This window comes from Equus quagga, chromosome 12 (genome assembly GCF_021613505.1).
Source record: "Equus quagga isolate Etosha38 chromosome 12, UCLA_HA_Equagga_1.0, whole genome shotgun sequence".
Classification (NCBI taxonomy): Eukaryota; Metazoa; Chordata; class Mammalia; order Perissodactyla; family Equidae; genus Equus; species Equus quagga.
In genome coordinates, this window is record NC_060278.1 from 41,380,741 (window position 1) to 41,399,218 (window position 18,478).

General features: G+C 45.1%; 1 protein-coding gene across 3 annotated transcripts in view; it reads left to right on the plus strand.

Moving 5' to 3' along the window:
• The window catches only part of NVL (nuclear VCP like), an 89,894-nt gene extending 82,734 nt beyond the window's left edge, over window positions 1-7,160 (plus strand). For 2 of the 3 annotated variants that reach the window (XM_046679376.1, XM_046679377.1), the window contains one exon: window positions 6,796-7,160. In XM_046679376.1, coding sequence (XP_046535332.1) covers window positions 6,796-6,840 — 45 coding nt within the window. In that variant the 3' untranslated portion in view covers window positions 6,841-7,160. The remainder of the gene's footprint in view (window positions 1-6,795) is intronic. The other variant, XM_046679378.1, reaches the window with a different exon arrangement.
• The last annotated feature ends 11,318 nt before the right edge of the window (window positions 7,161-18,478 follow it).

Consider the following 18,478-nt stretch of genomic DNA (forward strand, 5'->3'; position numbering starts at 1 on the left):
CTGATAGCCTTATGGGGTTTCCTTTGTATGTCACTTGTTGCCTTTCTCTTGTAACTTTTAGGATTCTCTCTTTATCTTTAGTTCTTGACAGTTTAATTACAATGTATGTTGGTGTGGGCCTCTCTGGGTTTCTCTTGTTTGCTGCTCTCTGTGCTTCCTGTACCTGGGTGTCTGTTTCCTTCCTTGGGTTAGGAAAGTTTTCAGCTATTATTTCTTCAAATAGATCCTCTGCCCCTTTGTTTCTCTGTTCTTCTTCTGGGACACTATAGGTGTCCCATACAGATGTTAGTGCACTTGATTTTGTCCCAGAGGTCCCTTAGACTGTTGTCCTTCTTTTTAATTCTTTTTCCTTTTGTCTGTTCTGGTTGGATGATTCCTCTAGTCTTTTGTCCAGCTCACTGATCTGTTCTTCTGCATCATCTCCTCTGCTATTATATTTTCCAGTTCTTTGTTGAAGTTCTCACTGAATTCATCCATTTTTCTCCCAAGATCAATGAGCATCCTTATGAATATTAGTTTGTACTCTTTATCAGGTAGAGTGTTTATCTCTGTTTGGTTTCGTTCTTTTCCTGAGGATTTTTCCTTGCACCAGCACTTGAGTATTGGGAGTCTTTTAATTTTCGCTGTTCTACTGGATGAATATTGTTGTTTAAATTTGCATTTCCTTGATGACTAAAATTTGAGCATATTTCATATGCTTATTGGCCATTTGGATATCTTGTGTCCTCATATTTTGCTCTTAAAAAATTGAGTTGCTTCTCTCATTAACTTGTACAGATTCTTAATTTATCTTGGATTGAAGTCTTTTATCAGATATACATATTGAGGCTATTTTCTCTTAATCAGTAAAATATTTTTTTAAATTTTGTTTTCTAATTGTTACTAGTATATAGAAGTTCAGTTGGTTTTTACATATTGGTCTTGGATAGCTTCTCGCTTGTCACTCTTATTTTCTTTATCTCTAAAAAGATCAATTTTCTAGAAACTTCTTTGTTTATATTTGCTTGCTGTAATTTTTAGAAGCTTCCATATTTATTGCTCAAGTCATTTTATTACAGATAGCTACTAATGTCTCATGCAAAGTTTGAAAATAGCTCAACCTGATTCTTAAATTTGGCCATGTTTTCATCCTTGTAGTTACAGTAATTAAGGATTAAATCTTTGTTTTATCACCTTTGCTTACTTCTTGCCTGTAAATTTGAAACCAATGTGTATTATATTTTTCTGGGGCTCAGTTCCTTCTTTCTGGTTCTGGTTCTGGTTCTGTTTCGGGGCCTTCACAGTTCAAGGCTGTGCTCGAGAACCTCTACCTCCTGATTTAGGAGAATTCAGTTGGAATTAGAGGAGTTGGCATAGTCATACAGAATCCATTTCAAAAGTCAAACTACAAGAAAAATTATGTAACCGAAAGAAAAGCGTGGCATTTGTTGAGATGCTTTCCTGAATGTAAAATTGACCAGCTCATTTAAAAGCCACCTCTTTCTACTTTTACTATTAGGGCCCTTTTAGTTGTAAATGACAGAAATCCAACTCAAACTAATATAAGCAGAAAAAAAGAGGAATTCATTGGTCCATATAATAAGGATGTTCAGAGCACAGCTGGCCTTGGGCATGCTGGATCCAGAAACATTATTGCTTTATCTCTTGGGGGAAGATGACTGCCTGCAGGCCCGGACCTACAGCTGCTTCTTGACCGCCATAGCGAGAGAACTCCTCATAGCTCTGGCAGGACAGTGTCAGGGAGGCCTGTGGTGGGTCCAGCCCAGGTCAGGAGCCCATCCCAAAAGCCGTCAGTGTGGCTGACTAGGAAATGAGATACTCCGGCCAGGCTAAGTCTTAGGGGCAGCATAGTTTTTATGTAGATGATGACTTCAAGCCATAGAATGAAAACCTGTAAATGAGATGCTGGTACTCAAGTTAATGGACTTGTTAGTGGCAGGGTTGGGATTTTGAGTCATCTTTTTACACTAAAGGAGAATCACTAGATTTTGTTAAATGTGAAAGGAATACTTATTACATTTTAGCCTTTCAGACATTCCTGCAAAAATAGCAATCACTTTGAAGTGAGTTAACATTAAATAAATCAGGAGGAGATGTCTAAAAAGGACAAAGAAAGAAGAAAGTTGTCTGGTTCTGTCCCAGCATCTGCAGACCTGTCTTCCTAGTTGTGAACTGTTAGCCTCTTAAGCCAGGTGACTCTGTCACACTGGCCGGTGCTCTTTCCTTGGAGCACTTGACTCCCTGGTGCCACGTGATGCTTACTCTGGAGTTGGACAGTAAGAGCATGAAGAATGCATTTGGTGTCCAGCAATTGATTGACATCTCTCTAGGGTTTAGTTGAGGAGCCAGATGCAGAAATCTGTCACCTGACCCCGTAAATCCTCAGTAACTAGTGGAGGGTGGAGGTGAGGACAATGAGCAAACGTTCCTTCTCTGGGTCTCTGCCTGTGCTCATTCACTCCCACTCCGCTGGCCTATCTGTTCGGCCCCCTGAAGCTCCTGACCCCTCCTGATCTCCAGGGGGAGGCTGTGTGCCATCGTGGCTCCAGGAGGACTTAAACGGCTGGCAGTTACGCCAACAAATAAGATTGGACTCTTTTTGCCAGTTGCTTCTTAAAATTCAGAGATGTTCATGTCAGCTGTGTCACCCTTGTATTTTATCCCCTCAAAGAAGCCAAATTCTCTTGTCTAATGTGTGTCATTTCACAGACCAAGAAAGCATAACTTACTTTGCTAGTCTGGTTTTTTTCAGTATTAACTGCTCACCAGAGACCTGAGGCTAAGTTAACTATTAATAAATGTTGAGACCCTGAGATTATTTTCCCAGATACTTACTATCTCAAATTGTAGTCTTTTCACTCTGCCTACTATGGCATTGTTCCACTGTCAGGAAGGAAACCTCGCACAAACATAAATTATAAATTTTTTTCTTTCTTCCTCTGTCTTCCTCTGTTAAAGCCACACCATAGAAACTCTTCAGTTTTGTGAACTCGTTGGCTTGGTGTTTTTCACACACACTGACCAACGGCACTTCGATTCTCTTCTTCACACTCAGGATTATACAGTTCATCCACTTGTCTGGTTGTTTCTGTCACCTTGACATTAATGAGAGAAAAACTTGCCAAGTCAGTCCCCCTTACCCCTGGTGTGTGTTAATGGGTTACCTGAGATCCCGTCCTTCTGTCCGGGCACAGACATTTATCATGTACCTGCTGTACATACAGCAGCACTGTGCTGGACTCACAAGATGGAGAATCCTGTGAGACGTGCTTCCTAGTCTGTGAGCAGCTAAAGTCGTGTGGTAAGCCCTACCATGGATGCGTACCTAGAGAACACAGCAGCCTGGTCACTCAGCGCCGCTCGTGTGAAGAGATGCTGCAGGTAGCTTTTGCTTAGAAGGTATCACCTACAGGACCAAGGCCTGTGACTGAATGGAGTAAAAACGTGTCTGAACCTATAATTCCAGACATCGTAGGGGTTTTTTTATCCTCTTAGGAACAGCCCTTGGAAGGCTACATGTATGCCCTAGTGATGCTACTTGATTCTAGTGGATTCTTTTTAGTATCTTTGGTGGTCATAATTCTTTAAATATTTGATTTCTGGAAACTACCCCAGTGTATAAGAAGCTACAACTTCTCTTTTGGAAATGGGCTTAGTATGAATTTTCAGTAAATAATAAATAAAGCAGATGACCAAGATCTTTTAAAAAATAAGGCATAACATCAAGGTAAAGAGACTGCTTTCCCTGTTTGGCTTGTTAACTGGCCATTAGGAAATAATTACTTACGAAGCTCATAACGTTTGCGTTTGGGAGAGAAACTGGGTGAGTGGAGGGCCTTTATCCTATTTGAAATTTGAATTGTGAATTATTACTTATTCAAAAAATTTAAATATTTTAAAAATAATAATTTTAAAAGGTCTGGAAGACCAAAATAGTAATAGTAGTTATCTCTGGAAATTAAGGATTAATTTTTATTTTTTTCTGCTGATCTGTATTTTCTAATATTTCTATAATGAATATTGTTTTATAACTTAAAAAATTATTTTACTGCTAACAAAGGAATTGCTTTAACCTGGTTATAAACAGAGCATGCTGAAATGTCTTTACCATGTACTATTCAGCAGTGCTGTTCAGACACAGAGACCCTTTCATCCTGTTTCAGAGTTAATTCAGCATTTCACTAATATCTATTTTGTGTTCACTTTTAAAACTGTGTGAGAGGTACTTGAAAAATCACTGAAATAAATTTATAGAGATTTTTCTTTAAAATCTATCTTCCAAACCAAAGGTAAACATTAAGTACAGTCCAGGAAATGCTTTTCCCTCCTGAATGGCGGATTTGCCCTTCCTTTCTGTTTCAGTGTTCTGTTTGTTAGAGGTAATATTGGTTCTGCCTTTATCTGTCGCAGAATTATCGTCAGAATAAAATAGAATGTTGCAAACTCACTTTTTAAAAGTCAAAAATGTTATGTGTGTAAAAGAACACATTATTGCTAATTTCCATGAGTTCAGCTTGCAATTTCTGTCAAGGTTTTTAAATGGTCCACTTCTCCTCATCTCCCATCGTCTGATTTTGATTGTGCTAGGAGTTGGAGAGCGCTGTGCTCAGGCTTGCTGGCTGTTCTTTTGGCTGTACAAGGCAGTCTCGTTTATTTGACTTTCCCCAGTCCAATAGGCAAAGAAGAAACTTCAGTGCCAAGGCCCCTTGTTGTCATTCAAAATTACTTTCATGGCTCTGCTCTTTGGTTTTTTATTTTAATTTTTGCTTGTTTTGTTTTTGGGACCAGACAGGGGGATCTAAAGTGTATATAGAAAAATAAGCAAACCTGAACAGCCAGGAAAACTACAAAAGGGAGATCAAGCTGGGGGTGGAGCCTAAAAAACACTAATCTATTTTTCAAAAGCCTCAATAATTAAAACATGGTGATAGTGGTACATGAATTGACTCACAGACAAATCGAACAGAATTGAAAGTTCAGGAGTGGACCTTAATATGATACATAATCTCTATAAAATATACATAGGATGGCATTTTCCCCATAACTCTGACAGAAAGATGGACTGCTCGGGGATTAATATTGGGACAACTGGGAATCATCTCAAAAATTAAAGTTGGACTCATATTTCATACTGTATACCAGGATAAATTCCAAATGAATCAAGGATTTAAATGTAAAAACTGAAACCTTAAAAGTCCCAGAAGAAAATAGGGAGATTTTTCTATAGTGTCAAGTAAGGAGTTCTTTTTCTGCTCTCACACAAAACCCAGCAACCATAAATGAAAAGCCTAAAGAATCTGATACATGAGAATAGAAATTCCTCCATTAAAAACAATTTGTTGAAGGAGAAATGACCAGGTAGGGAAGACATTTGCACTTCATATCGCAAAGGGCTAACTAATCTCCTGCACCCGGAAAGAATGGCTAGAAATAGGTGAGAAAAAGACCGACATCCTAAAACATGGACAAAGAACACGAGCAGATCCTTCACAGAAAAGGAAATGGGCTCGTTCAACGTGGAGAAAGACTCTCACTTTACTGATAACGAAAGAAGAGCAGCGAAGATACTACTTTTTACCTGTCAGTTAGCAAAAACCTCAAAACTTGATGGCACCCCACTGGCCAGGAAAAACAGTTGCTCTTGCACACGTGCTGGGGTGGCTGTCCGTCAGGAGGGCCCATGAGGGGCCACAGCCTCACCACAGCACAAGTTGACCCAGCAGCTGCTTTCCGTAAATTTCTCCTCAGAAATGCACGTTACTTATTCTGCAGAGCACTGTGTATAGTCATAGCTAAAGACGGAAACCCTCAGTGACCGTGTGATGAATTGTGATGTAAGCACTCTAGAAAGACTGAAAAACTCCTCCTAAATGTCTTATTAAATAAAAAGAGCAGGAATCGTGTCCATGTGTGCCACCATTTACATAAAAAACAAGGGAAAATAGTGAATATTAGTATGTGCCTGTGCGTGCGGAAGGAAAATGTAAAAGGAGACATCGCTCTGGGGGGCGGATAGGAGACGGCCTTTTTTCAGTTTATGACTATGTATTTTTGAACCTTGTGAACATTTTACCTATCCAAAAGAATAATTTAATAAAATCAGAGTTTTAAAAAAGATTTTAAAGAGCTAGAAAGACGAACTCGTGCTGCAAGTATTTCTTCAGGATTTCACAGGAGTAGAATTGGCTCCAGCGCCTGAAATGCCGGGGTAGCGGCAGTGAGATGCGCTGCGCGCGTCAGATGCCTCGCCCGAATGCTGGGCCGCGCCAGGTGGGGCAGGCGCGGGAGGCGGCCTACCTGCCCTGCGTTGTTGCTGCGGACGGAGACTGACAGGGCCGCGCTGGAGGTTCCTCTGGCAGTTTCTCTGCTCCCTTGGGGTGTTAGGCTGCGAGGGCGGCCATAACAAAGCCCCGCAGCCCGGGCCTTACACAGCAGAATCTTGTTTCCTCGCAGTTCTGGAAATTAGCAGTCCGACATCAAGGTGTTGGGAGGGTTTCTTCCGAGGCCTCTGCCTCTGCAGGTGACTCTCTTCTCCCCGTGTCCTCACACGGCCTTCTCTGTGTGTGTGTGTGTGCCCTGATCCCTCTTCTGATAAGGACCCCAGTCTTACTGGATTAGAGCCCCCCCAATGACCTCATTTTAACGTAATTGCCTCTTGAAAGACGGCGTCTCCAAATACAGTCACCCTTCTGAGGTGCTGGGGATTAAGACTTCACCGTACGAATTTTGGGGGACGTATTCAGCCGCTAACAAACAGTGACGGGCTCTCTGTTCTGTCCTCGCCCCCCCCGTCAGGATCAGGCGATGTATGAAGCTGTGCAGCGCTCCCTCAGCCGCTGAGTTGTGCAGCAGCCGCCGCGGAGGAGCCCGGCGTGGAGCCGTCGCAGAGGCCCCGGCGCTCCGGGCGGCCCGCCCTCGGCTGGACGTGGCCGTGGGCTCCTGCACCCACTCTCAAGCGAACGAGGCCGGGTTGGAGCCGAAGAATCTTCTCCTCTGGCCAAGCTTCTGTGGAAACACCCCACCTCCTCTTTAAGAAAAAGAAAAATTTTTTAACTGCAAAATAAAATAAATGATACTTTTTAAAAATAAAATGGTGGTTTTGAAACAATCTCAACTGTACTGTGGAAAAGTTGCAATTACAATAAAAAAGAACGTTTTTTCCCCTTACCCATCTGAGAGTAAGTTGCCAGCCTGAATTCCCCATCACCCCCAAACACTTGAGTGTGTATTTCCTGCACACCAGCATAGTCCCTACATCACCAACCCTCAAAATCAGGAAATGAACATGGACACATTGCTACCATCTGATCCTCGGGTTCCGTTCGAGTTTCTCCACTTGTCCTGATAATGTCCGTTATAGCAAAGGCATCCAGCTTAGAACCGGCTGTTGCCGTTCATTGTGTCTCTTTAGCCTCCGTAAAGTCGGGAACAGCTCCTCTGTCCTGACTTTGAACACTTGAAGGTTACAGCCAGTCACTTGGCAGAATGCCCTCAGTGTGGACTCCTCTGACGCTTCCTCGGGTTAAACTCAGGTTCTGCGTCTTTGGCAGGAATATCGTGACGTGATGTCCTGTCCTTCTCGCTGCCTTCTGTCAAGTGCTGTCAACTTTAGTTGATCCCGTTACTGATGATGATCACTGTGATCCCTTGATGAAGGGAGTTCTGCCAAGCTTCTTAGACTATAAAGTTACTGTCTTTTTTGTAATTCATATGTGTTTTGTGGGGAGGTATTTGGAAACTATGTAAATATTCCGTTCCTCATCAAACTCAGGAGTTACTATGGTTCCAGTGTGTTATCTGTTACTATTGTTATAGTATGTTCAAATTGTCCCAGATTTGGCCAGTTGGGAACCCCTCACGCTGGCCTTGGTGTACCTCTGAGAAGTCCCCAACTGATACTTTCTGAAGGGTTTAATTTGTGTCATGTTTAATCTCATTCCTCATCTACAGTGATGCTCGCAGTATATTCTGAGTCTGTATAGGTAGGTTTGGTTACCTACTTTTTTTCTCCCAAAATTTCGAATCCGTCTCACTCTACAAAAATTTTTATGCTACTTTTAAGAATGTAATTGATAAAATGGAGAAAGTATTAATAGATAAAAGCCGATCAGGTAAATAAGACACAGTCCCCTTTTTTTCGAGGAGTTCGTAAGGATACAGACATCTAAACAGTCTCCCGGAGCCCAAAAAAGGGGTGTGACAAGGAGGGTGTAGGACCCCAGAGCAGGAGGACACACACACACAAGCAAATCAGGTTCGTGTCCTAGAGATAGATGGTTAAGAACGAAGGGAAAATTAAATCAGAAGTGTGAGCCAGAAGGTCTTAAACAGTCACTAAATTTGAGTAATAGATTTGACTGCTTAACATCAGCCAAATTGAAAGAGAATCACCATCTGGTATGTTGTATACGGTAGGTTATGAGAAAAAGTAAAGATTTTCTTGACAATCTTGACAAGGTTAAGTACACAACTCTCTGGTAGTTCAGCTTGGCCTAAATATGAAATGTAGAATGTGGAAGAGATGAGTCAGGCTGCCTGTCCATCAGCTTTGCAAATGAGCTGTGATACAGGTTCGACGGCAGGCAGGCAGGCATTGGGCAGAAAACTAACCAACTGACATCACAGTGGATTTTGCCAGCACTTCTCCAAGAGGAAGGAAAGAGAACATGTTCAGAGCACAGTATGTGCTAAACACCTTCATAGATGCTCTTTAATCCTCCCAACTCTTACTAGGGAGCAGATGGTGTCCCCATTTTATCAAAAAGACTTGGTTCAGGGGCCAGCCTGGTGGCACAATGACCAAGTTCATGTGCTCTGTTCTGGCAGCCTGTGGTTCCCCAATTTGGATCCTGGGTACGGACCTACACACCACTGATGAAGCCATGCTATGGTGGCGTCCCACATATAAAATAGGGGGAGATGGGGCACAGATGTTAGCTCAGGGCCAATCTCCCTCAGCAAAAAGAGGAGGATTGGTGGTAGATGTTAGCTCAGGGCTAATCTTCCTCAGAAAAATAAATAAGGTTCAGAGCTTGTTCAAAGTTATGCACTAATACAGAACCATCTGAATTCTAGTCTACAGCTGTCCATCATTTCTTTCTCTTGTGAAAAAGATCCAGTCCTGTGTTCAGAAACATCTGGAATTATGTCTTCTAACACTTTGAAAAGTTCAACAATTGCGTTAAACACTTTGTGCTAAGCACTGATAACATAATGGTGAACAAACTCAGAGCTTACTGCCTAATTTGATATATGTGACAGAAACAGCTAATCGTCCCACCATATCCATTCTTTCCTTCTTCCTTTTAGTAAGAAGGGCTCTTGCTGCCGGGAGAGTGACTAAGTTCTGACTGCTGTAATATGAACAGAAGTGATGAGAGCAGCTTCTGATCACATCCTTAAAAGGAAGCCACTTGGACTGCATAACCACCATCATGTCAGGGCAGCCTACATTGAACTCGGGCATCTTAGCCCACAGGCAAAGCCTGGGAATGTCCTCAAAAACCACAACTGGTTCAAAAATAGGAAATGCTCCTCGCCCTCTTAACTCTGCTTTTCCCTTCCCCAGGCTAGAATCTGATGAGGTGATGATGGACCAGCTCCAACCATGGAGACAGCATTCTAGGGGGTGACAGCAATAAGACCTAAGAACCCGAGGGCCCTGGGCATCTCAGACTCAATCAGCCTGGACTTCTGTGTGACCTTTATTGTGCTTAAGCCACTTATATTTCGGTCTCTGGTAAAGCAGCCAAACTAATTTCCTAATTAGCACAGTGGTCAGACGAGTAGAGAGGCAGTTACAAAACAGCGTGAGAAGGGCTCCGAAGGGATGAGGATAGATGCCATAGGAGGGGCACAGGGGAGGGGCAGCTAGTCCATGATGGGGTCCAGGAAAGTTCTCCAGAGAAAATGATGCCTCCGCTGAGTCCAAGAGGTAAGGAGGAAATGCAGGTAGGGAATAAATGATCTGAGCAGAGAACAGAGCCCTGGAGATGGGAGCGGGGCTGGTGGCTCTGGGAACTGACCACAGGTGGCCTCTCACTTTTAGACAAGTTATTGCTGAAAACATGTCACAGTAGTGTTTCCAGGAGGGTCTTATTTCCGAAAGCTCACGTAGTTGGAAAGCACCGTGTTAACCCTGTACGCTCTACACACAATCTTAGCCGTTTACAAGCATCTCTCCATTCTCACTGCCTGAATTCAGGGACTGAATAGATTTGGAATCATTTTTGGGGATGAATCCCTCTCTATTTGAAATTGTGCTGCTTGCCTTCCAAAGGTGAGAAGCCGAATAGACTTGGGATAAAATGGTGTCGTTCATCATTCAAACTCCATCCGTAACCCCATTGCTTTAGATCTGCGAGACTTGTGCCTATCGCTGGGATCAGCATTTGCTTTTTTATTTTCAACTTATTTTTACAAAATAAGGACCAACATAAATGTTCAGTTAAATACACAGGTGTCGCAGTTGTCTGACTTCTGCTTTGGGTCCCCTGCGAAGTTTCCTGAGGACAGGAGTCCTGTCAGTCTTGCCTCTGTAAGCACCCAGACCAGTGTCTGGCATGCAGGAAGTGTTAAATAAATGCATTCTCTCTTCTTAAACAACAAGGCTGTCCAAAGGAGACTGCTGGCTGGTGCACAGCTGTTCCGTGTGAGAACTTAAGGTGGTGATTCATCTGATAATAGGAATCTGACTTTGTCCTGTGAAAAATGATAAAGGGACATGTGGATAGCCTTTAACCCAGCAGTTCCACTCCTGCACATATATCCAAAGGGAGTGCATACGTATGTTCACCAGAATAGCAGCAGAATTCCTAACAGACCAATGGGGCCAGCCCCATGGCCTAGTGGTTAAGTTCGGCCCACTCCACTTCAGTGGCCCAGGTTCTGTTCCCAGGCGTGGACCTACGCCACTCATCAGAAGCCGTGCTGTGGTGGCATCCCACATACAAAATAGAGGAAGATGGGCACAGATGTTAGCTCAGGGCAAATCTTCCTCACAATAAAAAAAAAAAAAAGATTGGCAACAGACATTAGCTCAGGGCAAATCTTTCTCTGGATAAAATAATAATAAATAAATTCATAACAGACCAAAAATGGAAACAATCCAAATATGCATCAAGAGTAAACCGGATAAATGTGATGTTTTCATATGCCTGAATACTGCGCAGCCGTGAGGGACTATATGCAGCCACACAGGCGAGTCTCACAAGTAGTGAAAGGAGCCAGACCCAAAATCGTCTGTGATTCTACTTATTAATATGTAAAGTTCAAAAAGGCAAAACCGACGGATGCCGTTAGAGGTCAGGTCGGTGGTTCCTATTGGAGGGTAGTGCCTGGCAGGAGCTCCAGGTGAGTGGCCTCTGGGATGTCGCCACACTCTCCTCGGTCTGGTGATGGCCACACGGGCGTGTTCTCTTGATGATGAGTCATCGTGCCACATGTTTGTCTTCTGCTCTTTTCTATAAGTATATTCACTTTAGTTAAAAAGTTAAGAAAAAACCCAAGGTGAAAAATTTTACCTATAGTTTATGATTCTTCATCTGACTTTATTCGTAATAAACATTTTGAAATTCAAAAACAGTAGGAGTATCAATGTTGAAAATGTGGGTTACTCAAAAGGGAAGAACCAGATGGAGCTGAGGATGCCGGAGGATGAGTTAGCACCTTCCCTCCCTCTTTTTCCCCTGAAACACCGGTACTTTGCTCATCCTGTCCTCCCATCTGGTTAGTGGAGAGAAAATGACATAGAAGAGGTGGGCACGGGCGGGAGGGATGGAATAAAGTAGCCCGGCACTAATACTGTCTTCTACTCTTGGGAGAATCCGGGCTTTGAAGATGTACGCAACCATCAAGGTTATCTGGAAGAACATTGCCTTCTGGAAACATTTCCAGGGAGAGCATGTCAACAGCACAATCTGGTTCCACTGCCAGGTACGCCTTGCCCGTGAGAGGAGGAGGCAGACTCAACAAAGGTTGTTCCAAGGAACTCTTCCTTAGGCGTGGAGGTAGAAAGTCCACGCTCTCTCACAGCCAAGGACAGTCTGTCTTCCAAGACCACGGTAAGTCTCAAGGTGGAAAAACTTAAAGCAGAATTCATTAGCTTCCCTTCCCTCTCTATCCTAACACCTCTCTGCCTCCCGCAGTCCTTGTCACCCACGCCAGAAATCTTGAAGTCATCTTCAGTGCTCCTGATTGGTCATCAGTCATTATTATTTAGAATTGTTTCTGAAATCTGTCCCTTCCATTGTTCTCAGCGACACTGACCCTGTTGAGGCTGTCATCATCACTTTTCATAACTTTTATATGGCCTCCTAATTCATCTGCTCCAATCCCTGGTACAGTAAAATCGGGTTGCCTTTCCAAAGTACTAACTAATCATGTCACTTCTCAGCTGGACGTCCTTCAGCGGCCTGCACTCAGTAGTCTAATTATACCTGGACCTTTGTAATCTGATGTCAACCCACCTTTGGCACCTGCCTGGGTTTATTGCCATTCCAGGAAAACGCCGTGATCTCTCACGTCTCTCAGCCTTTGCTGACAAAGTCCCCAGCACCCGGAACGCCTCCTCCCTACCACCCAAACACAGGGCCCACTTCAGCGCTGGGAATGCTTTGAGAAGCTCCGCCCAGTCCCTCCCTCCGCCTTCTGCTCAGACCTGGTCTTGTGATGACCTGGACCATGGCTCTCACATTAGGTCACCTGTGTACGTCCTGGATTGAGACTGTCCATGACGAGTCCCTGCTCATTTTTGCATCCGTAGCACTTGGCTCATAATAGGAACAAAGTGACTCTTTAATTGCACAGTTGAAGCACTTTATGGCACAAAGCGTGGCTGACTCAGGGACATTTGATGGAGATTTTGTGTTTTTCCACCCCAGGGATCTAGCAGACTGGGACTTCATGGCTGTCTGAAGAGGAGCCAGCACAGCTTTGGAGAAGGGGCTCCCTCTGGGATTTAGTTACTGCTGGCCAGAAGCTCTTTTAGCCATACTTCTCCCCTGCTGAGGAGCCCTGAGTGTGGTCAGGCATTGCAAAGAAACTGCGCCTAAAAGCCCGGCCTGCCGAAGCATGCTCTACAACACAAAGCTTTGAAGAGAAGATTATATATGTGTGTTACAACCCAAATTCGAATTGCCTTCTTCTTTTGCACAGACAGGAACACCTGCTCTCCCTCTCTGGCTGCCCATTGAGTGAGCCTGCCAAGTGGAGAGTGGCTCTTCTTTTCATACTCCAGGAATTTTTGCTGGTTTGAACTTTCTTTTCTTTTGGTGAGGACGATTGGCCCTGAGCTAATATCTGTTGCCAATCTTCCCCCTCTTTTTTTTTTTCTTCCCCAAAGCCCCAGTGCATAGTTGTATATCCTAGCTGTAGGTGTAATTCTTCTGTGTGGGACACCGCCACAGCATGGCCTGATGAATGGTGTAGGTCCACCCCCAGGATACGAACTGGCGAACCCCAGGCCGCTGAAGCGGAGCTCGTGGGCCTAACCACTATGCAACTGGGCCAGCCCCGGGCTTGAACTTTCTCAAAATTAATATTTCAGAAAGCTAAATGAGTTTCACAGTGACTGAGCACTTCAGAAGTGGAGGTGCCGGGTGGGGAAATAGCTTCATTTGGGGAGCTGTTTGCAGCATGTAAGGAAATCCATTTTTCCAGTGAAAAAGCACTGTCTCAAAAGAGGATCGAAAGCAAATGAATTAACGTGACTAACACCTTCTGAGCACCTCCTCCAAGTCCGCCCCTTCCCATGGCCTCCTTTATTCTCAGCTCGCTAAGAATTGGATGTTGAAGTACCAGCTTCTCCACTTCCTTATTGCCAAACTCAGTTTGTAGTCAGCTCAGATTCTTTCACTGAAAAGGAAATTATTTGCGCCCCCTTTAATTTTACACCTTGCCTGGCACAGGTTTGGAGCATCTGTACTTTAACACACACGGTGTCACAGTCTTTGTCATTATTCCCTGGTGGCGTGGGATGGGGGAAGAAGAGGGGGGTGGACTTACAACATCTTACTAATCTATCAAAACTGAGACATAGGGTATCTTCATTTTATATTTGAGCAAACTGAGGCTCAGAGAGGTTAAGCAACTTGCCCTTGACCACACAGTTAATACACGGCATCCGGGAAGTCAAACTCGAGACTTTCTTAACTCTAAAGCCTTTATCCTTCTCCTGCATCCTGCTGGCCTCTTTGGCAGGAGGTGGACTTCTGTGTCACATCTCCTGGGGAACTACCAAAATGCTCTTCCTTCGTTAACTGGTGAGACTTGTATTAATAATAATCTTTATTAAGTAGTGGACAACATTTCTTCTAACTCGAGCTGCTAGTATCAGAAACCGCTGCACCATAACCACCCCGTAAAGTCTAAAGTCTTGAAAAACAGACAAGCTTTCAAATGGCTATAGGGTCTTTCTGAGGAGCTCGTTGTTGTCAAGCTCTATGTTGCAGGAGAAACCACAAAGGTAAAAATGGAACAGTGAGAACATAGCTGAATGTCTGATTGAACTGTTTGTTATGGAAATTTTCAAATATATCTTAAAGAAAATAGTATTTGGTTAAACCGTAGGAAATTGCCGTTTTCGTAGGTCGAAAACATCAAATAGAGCCATGTGATATGGTTCAACCAAACGTAACGACTCCACCATGTGCCACCTCACCCGCTTCACCAACCTGGTCCTCTCCTCACTGCTGCCCGCCCTGGATTATTTTGAAGCAAATCCAAGATGATATATCATTTAATCCATGTGTATTTTATTTTTTTATTTTTTGAGGAAGATTAGCCCTGAGCTAACATCTGCTGCCAGTCCTCCTCTTTTTGCTGAGGAAGACTGGCCCTGAGCTAACATATGTGCCCATCTTCCTCTAGTTTATATGTGGGACGCCTACCACAGCATGGCTTGCCAAGTGGTGCCATGTCCACACCCGGGATCCGAACCAGCGAAACCCGGGCCACCAAAGCGGAATGTGCGAACCTAACCACTGCACCACCAGGCTGGCCCCTCCATGTGTATTTCAAATAAGTAATTTTTAAATGGATTGAGTGGAGGCAAAGAAATAGCTATCCTGTGGTCCAGCCTCGGGAGTAAAAGATTTAGAAAAATGGGCAAATGTTTAACTCCAGGGACACTAAAGAATGCTCACGTCTCTCCTCAAGCATCATCGGAAGCCCCAGCTTGTTGTTCTTTAAATCCTCCGGAATTCTAGAGAACAATGGATATTTCACAAGACGCGATCTGAGGTTACCCAACCTCATGGCCACTGGGATTTTATTTTGCAAATTATTACCTGCTGTATTGTCGGCTCTTTCAGAACTGTTGAGTCATAAGGCTATGAAAAGCCTTTGAATGTCTGTCAGTGTTTCTCAATCAGGATGACACAAGAACCCAGTGAGGCTCTTCGAGAGTCCGCCAGCTGGGCAGCCCCTCCTCTGACTGCTGAATCAGAGTCCCGGGCTCAGGCTCCCAGGTGGGTCCGATGTCCTGTAAGCCGGCAGGGCCCTTCGAGCCCCACCCTTGCAGTTTAAGATGGAGAAGGCAGGGCCCGGAGTGAACCGCCCAGGAGAACACACTAAGGCCCCAGGCTGGGCCCAGCTCCCTGCTCCAGGCCAGTGTGTGTTTATGAAGACCACGCGGGACTGAGAGGGCGAGAGGATGATGACCCGGAGTCAGAGTAGGCCTGCCTTGGCTTCGGTCTACTCCCAGCCGCCAAAAGGCGGTGTCAGGGATAGAAACCAGCCCCGTCCCATGTAGCTTCCAACGCCCCCTTAAATCTCCCAGAGAAGCCGGAGCGCGGTGTCCGGTCGGCCCCAGGCAGCCGGAGGACTGCAGGCGGGGCCTGGGATGGAGACTCGCGCTTCGGGTACCGCCGGCCGCCTCGGCACCTGGAGACAACTCACCCAGCCCATTAAGGCTAAATGCTGCTGCTGCGGGACAGCCTCCCGGGCCCCAGGTCCAGCAGCCAGCGCCGGACACACCCCTCCTCCTCTGTGCCTGTGATGCAGAGCCTACGGGTCTTCCGTTTACCTCTTCCCAAGGGCTCTCCAAGGGCCAACAGTGCTAGTCTAAGTTCTCCCGGCTTTTAGTCCTGACCCTCCTGGTTTTGTGTGACCCCATCCACTTTGACAGTCTCTACTGAGTCCAGATCAGAACATCCCAGCTGGTGGGCTGTCTTGCGGGAGGCCCTCAGGGAGGAGGCATGGGTCTGGTGGAGCTGGAGCCCCCGGCTGATTGTCTTCAAGCAGAATGCCTATTTGTAAGGGGACGTGCTCCACCAAAATGAGGGAGTCGACCAAGGCAACAGGGAGACACGGAGAAAAGATCCAGCACAAGGAGGAGGACAGGGGAGCTCTCAGGAGGACAGCCTTGCTCCAGACCAAGAGGGCAGCCTCTACAGACGACGGCAGTGACTCAGAAGACGGACACATTGAGGGTTACGGTCACAGAGCAGCCAGCTGCCCTTCTGCAGTCTGTGGAACGTGAACAGAGAGCCCACGGTGGGCCTGGCCCGCTGCTTGTCTGCATTGGGTGGTTCTGTCCCTTCACTGAAGGAGGGAATGCCTCGCTTCCCACAGCATCTGGGGACACTAATGTCACCCCAGATGTGTCCTTTTCAGCCTCCTGCAGCCAGGGTGAGTCTGGAGGCAGAAAAGCCAGAGCAGCCCACTCCCGTTGGCCCGTGTGTCTGCCGGACCCATAGTGCCTCGTCCACACTGCACCCTGCCACTCGCCCTCGGAGAGGCTCTGGAGAACCCCAAGGGAAGCCAACGCCACGTCTAATGGGCGCGTTGTCACCATTGCCCTACAAAGCAAGGTTTGGACTTGCTGGTCAGCGTCTCAAAATGAAACAATAGGTTTTTTTAGGGATCCACACACAGGTAAGACAAAAAGCAATGCAACGGGTGATTCACACAGAAGTCAGGATAATAGGCACCTCTGGGGATGGAGGCAGTAGGACAGGGAGGCGGCCCCGGGGTCCCCTGTGCTGTTTTGTTCTGCTTTTTTTTAAGAAAAAACCCACTTTATCAAGGTATGATTGACATACAAAAAGCTGTATATTGTATACAACTTAATGAGTCTGGAGATACGTACACACACACGACCCCACAAGCTATGCCATAAACCTGTCCATCACATCCCCAGAATTTCCTCCTGCCCTCTTAGTTAATTGATTAATTAATTCTTTTCTCACGATAAGAACACTTGACGTAAGACCTTCCCTCATAGCGGATTTCTAAGTTTACAACACAGGGGTCTTCACTGTGGGAGGGGTGCTCTGGGACTTACTCACATTGTACAACCAAGACTTCACAGCCCCAAGCCCTCCCCTTTCCCCTTCCCTTGTTCTGTAGCTATTAGGATTCTTTAAATGGTGCATGTACGTGTTCTGTATTTATGATATATGTCACAATAAAAACATTTTTAAAGAGTCAGGGGGGACCAGCCTCATGGCCTAGTGGTTAAATTCAGTGTGCTCTGCTTTGGCAGCCCAGGTTCGGTTCCCAGGTGCAGACCTACACCACTCATCAGCAGCCATGCTGTCGTGGTGACCTACATACAAAATAGAGGAAGACTGGCACAGATGTTAACTCCAAGCGAATCTTCCTTAAGCAAAAAGAGGAAGATTGGCAACAGATGTTAACTCAGGGCAAATCTTCCTCAGCAAAAAAAGAAAAAAGAAGGAAGATTGGCAACAGACATTAGCTCAGGGCAAATCTTCCTCAGGAAAAAAAAAAAGAGGGGTTACTTTGGAGAAAAACAACTTTGGAGTGAGATAATTGGCTGAGGTTGAAGTGGTTGGGTTGGAATGGTCAAGATAATTTTATGTGACTGGGTAAAAAGCTTCAGTCAAACAGAAAGCAAAAGCAAGATCTGTGAACTCTGATGCCGTGCCATCCCTGACACTGAGCACATGAATTCGCTTTCAGGAATACGTGCAGTCCGGACAGGCACGGTGCCTACCGCATTCTTAAGATGCAATCTGTGCTCAGAGTTGTTTCAGATAAACAAGCAAACGAAACACTGCTTTTTATTCTCCACCTCTCCTTTACCTTTCCCTGCAGGCAAACCCAATCAGCTGGCTGTTTGGGGGAGCTGAGACATCAAAATTAAACTTTGCTCCAGCAGAATTTCACAGGGTCTTTTTTTTTTTTTTTTCACCTGCCGGAGAGCTGGAGAGAAGCATTTTGAAGTCGAGAGGCAGTTCTGAGTGGCCTGGGCAGGGAGCATTGTGTGAGGGCGACAAGGGGATGAGGCACTCATGCCAGGAACCCTTCCTCCAGCGGCTGAGCGTGGAGTAAAGCGGAAAAAGAGGGCAGACCTCTGGAATCGCCTTAGGTCTTGAGTCTTGAAGGATTCTAAATTGGTTTTTCACTTGGGACCTGTAACTGGTTCAGATGGCAGATTAAAATCAAGCCGAGTTTGTTTCAAGTGAATCTAATGATTCTTTAATTAGCATCGGGGCACAATAGATATAGTAAT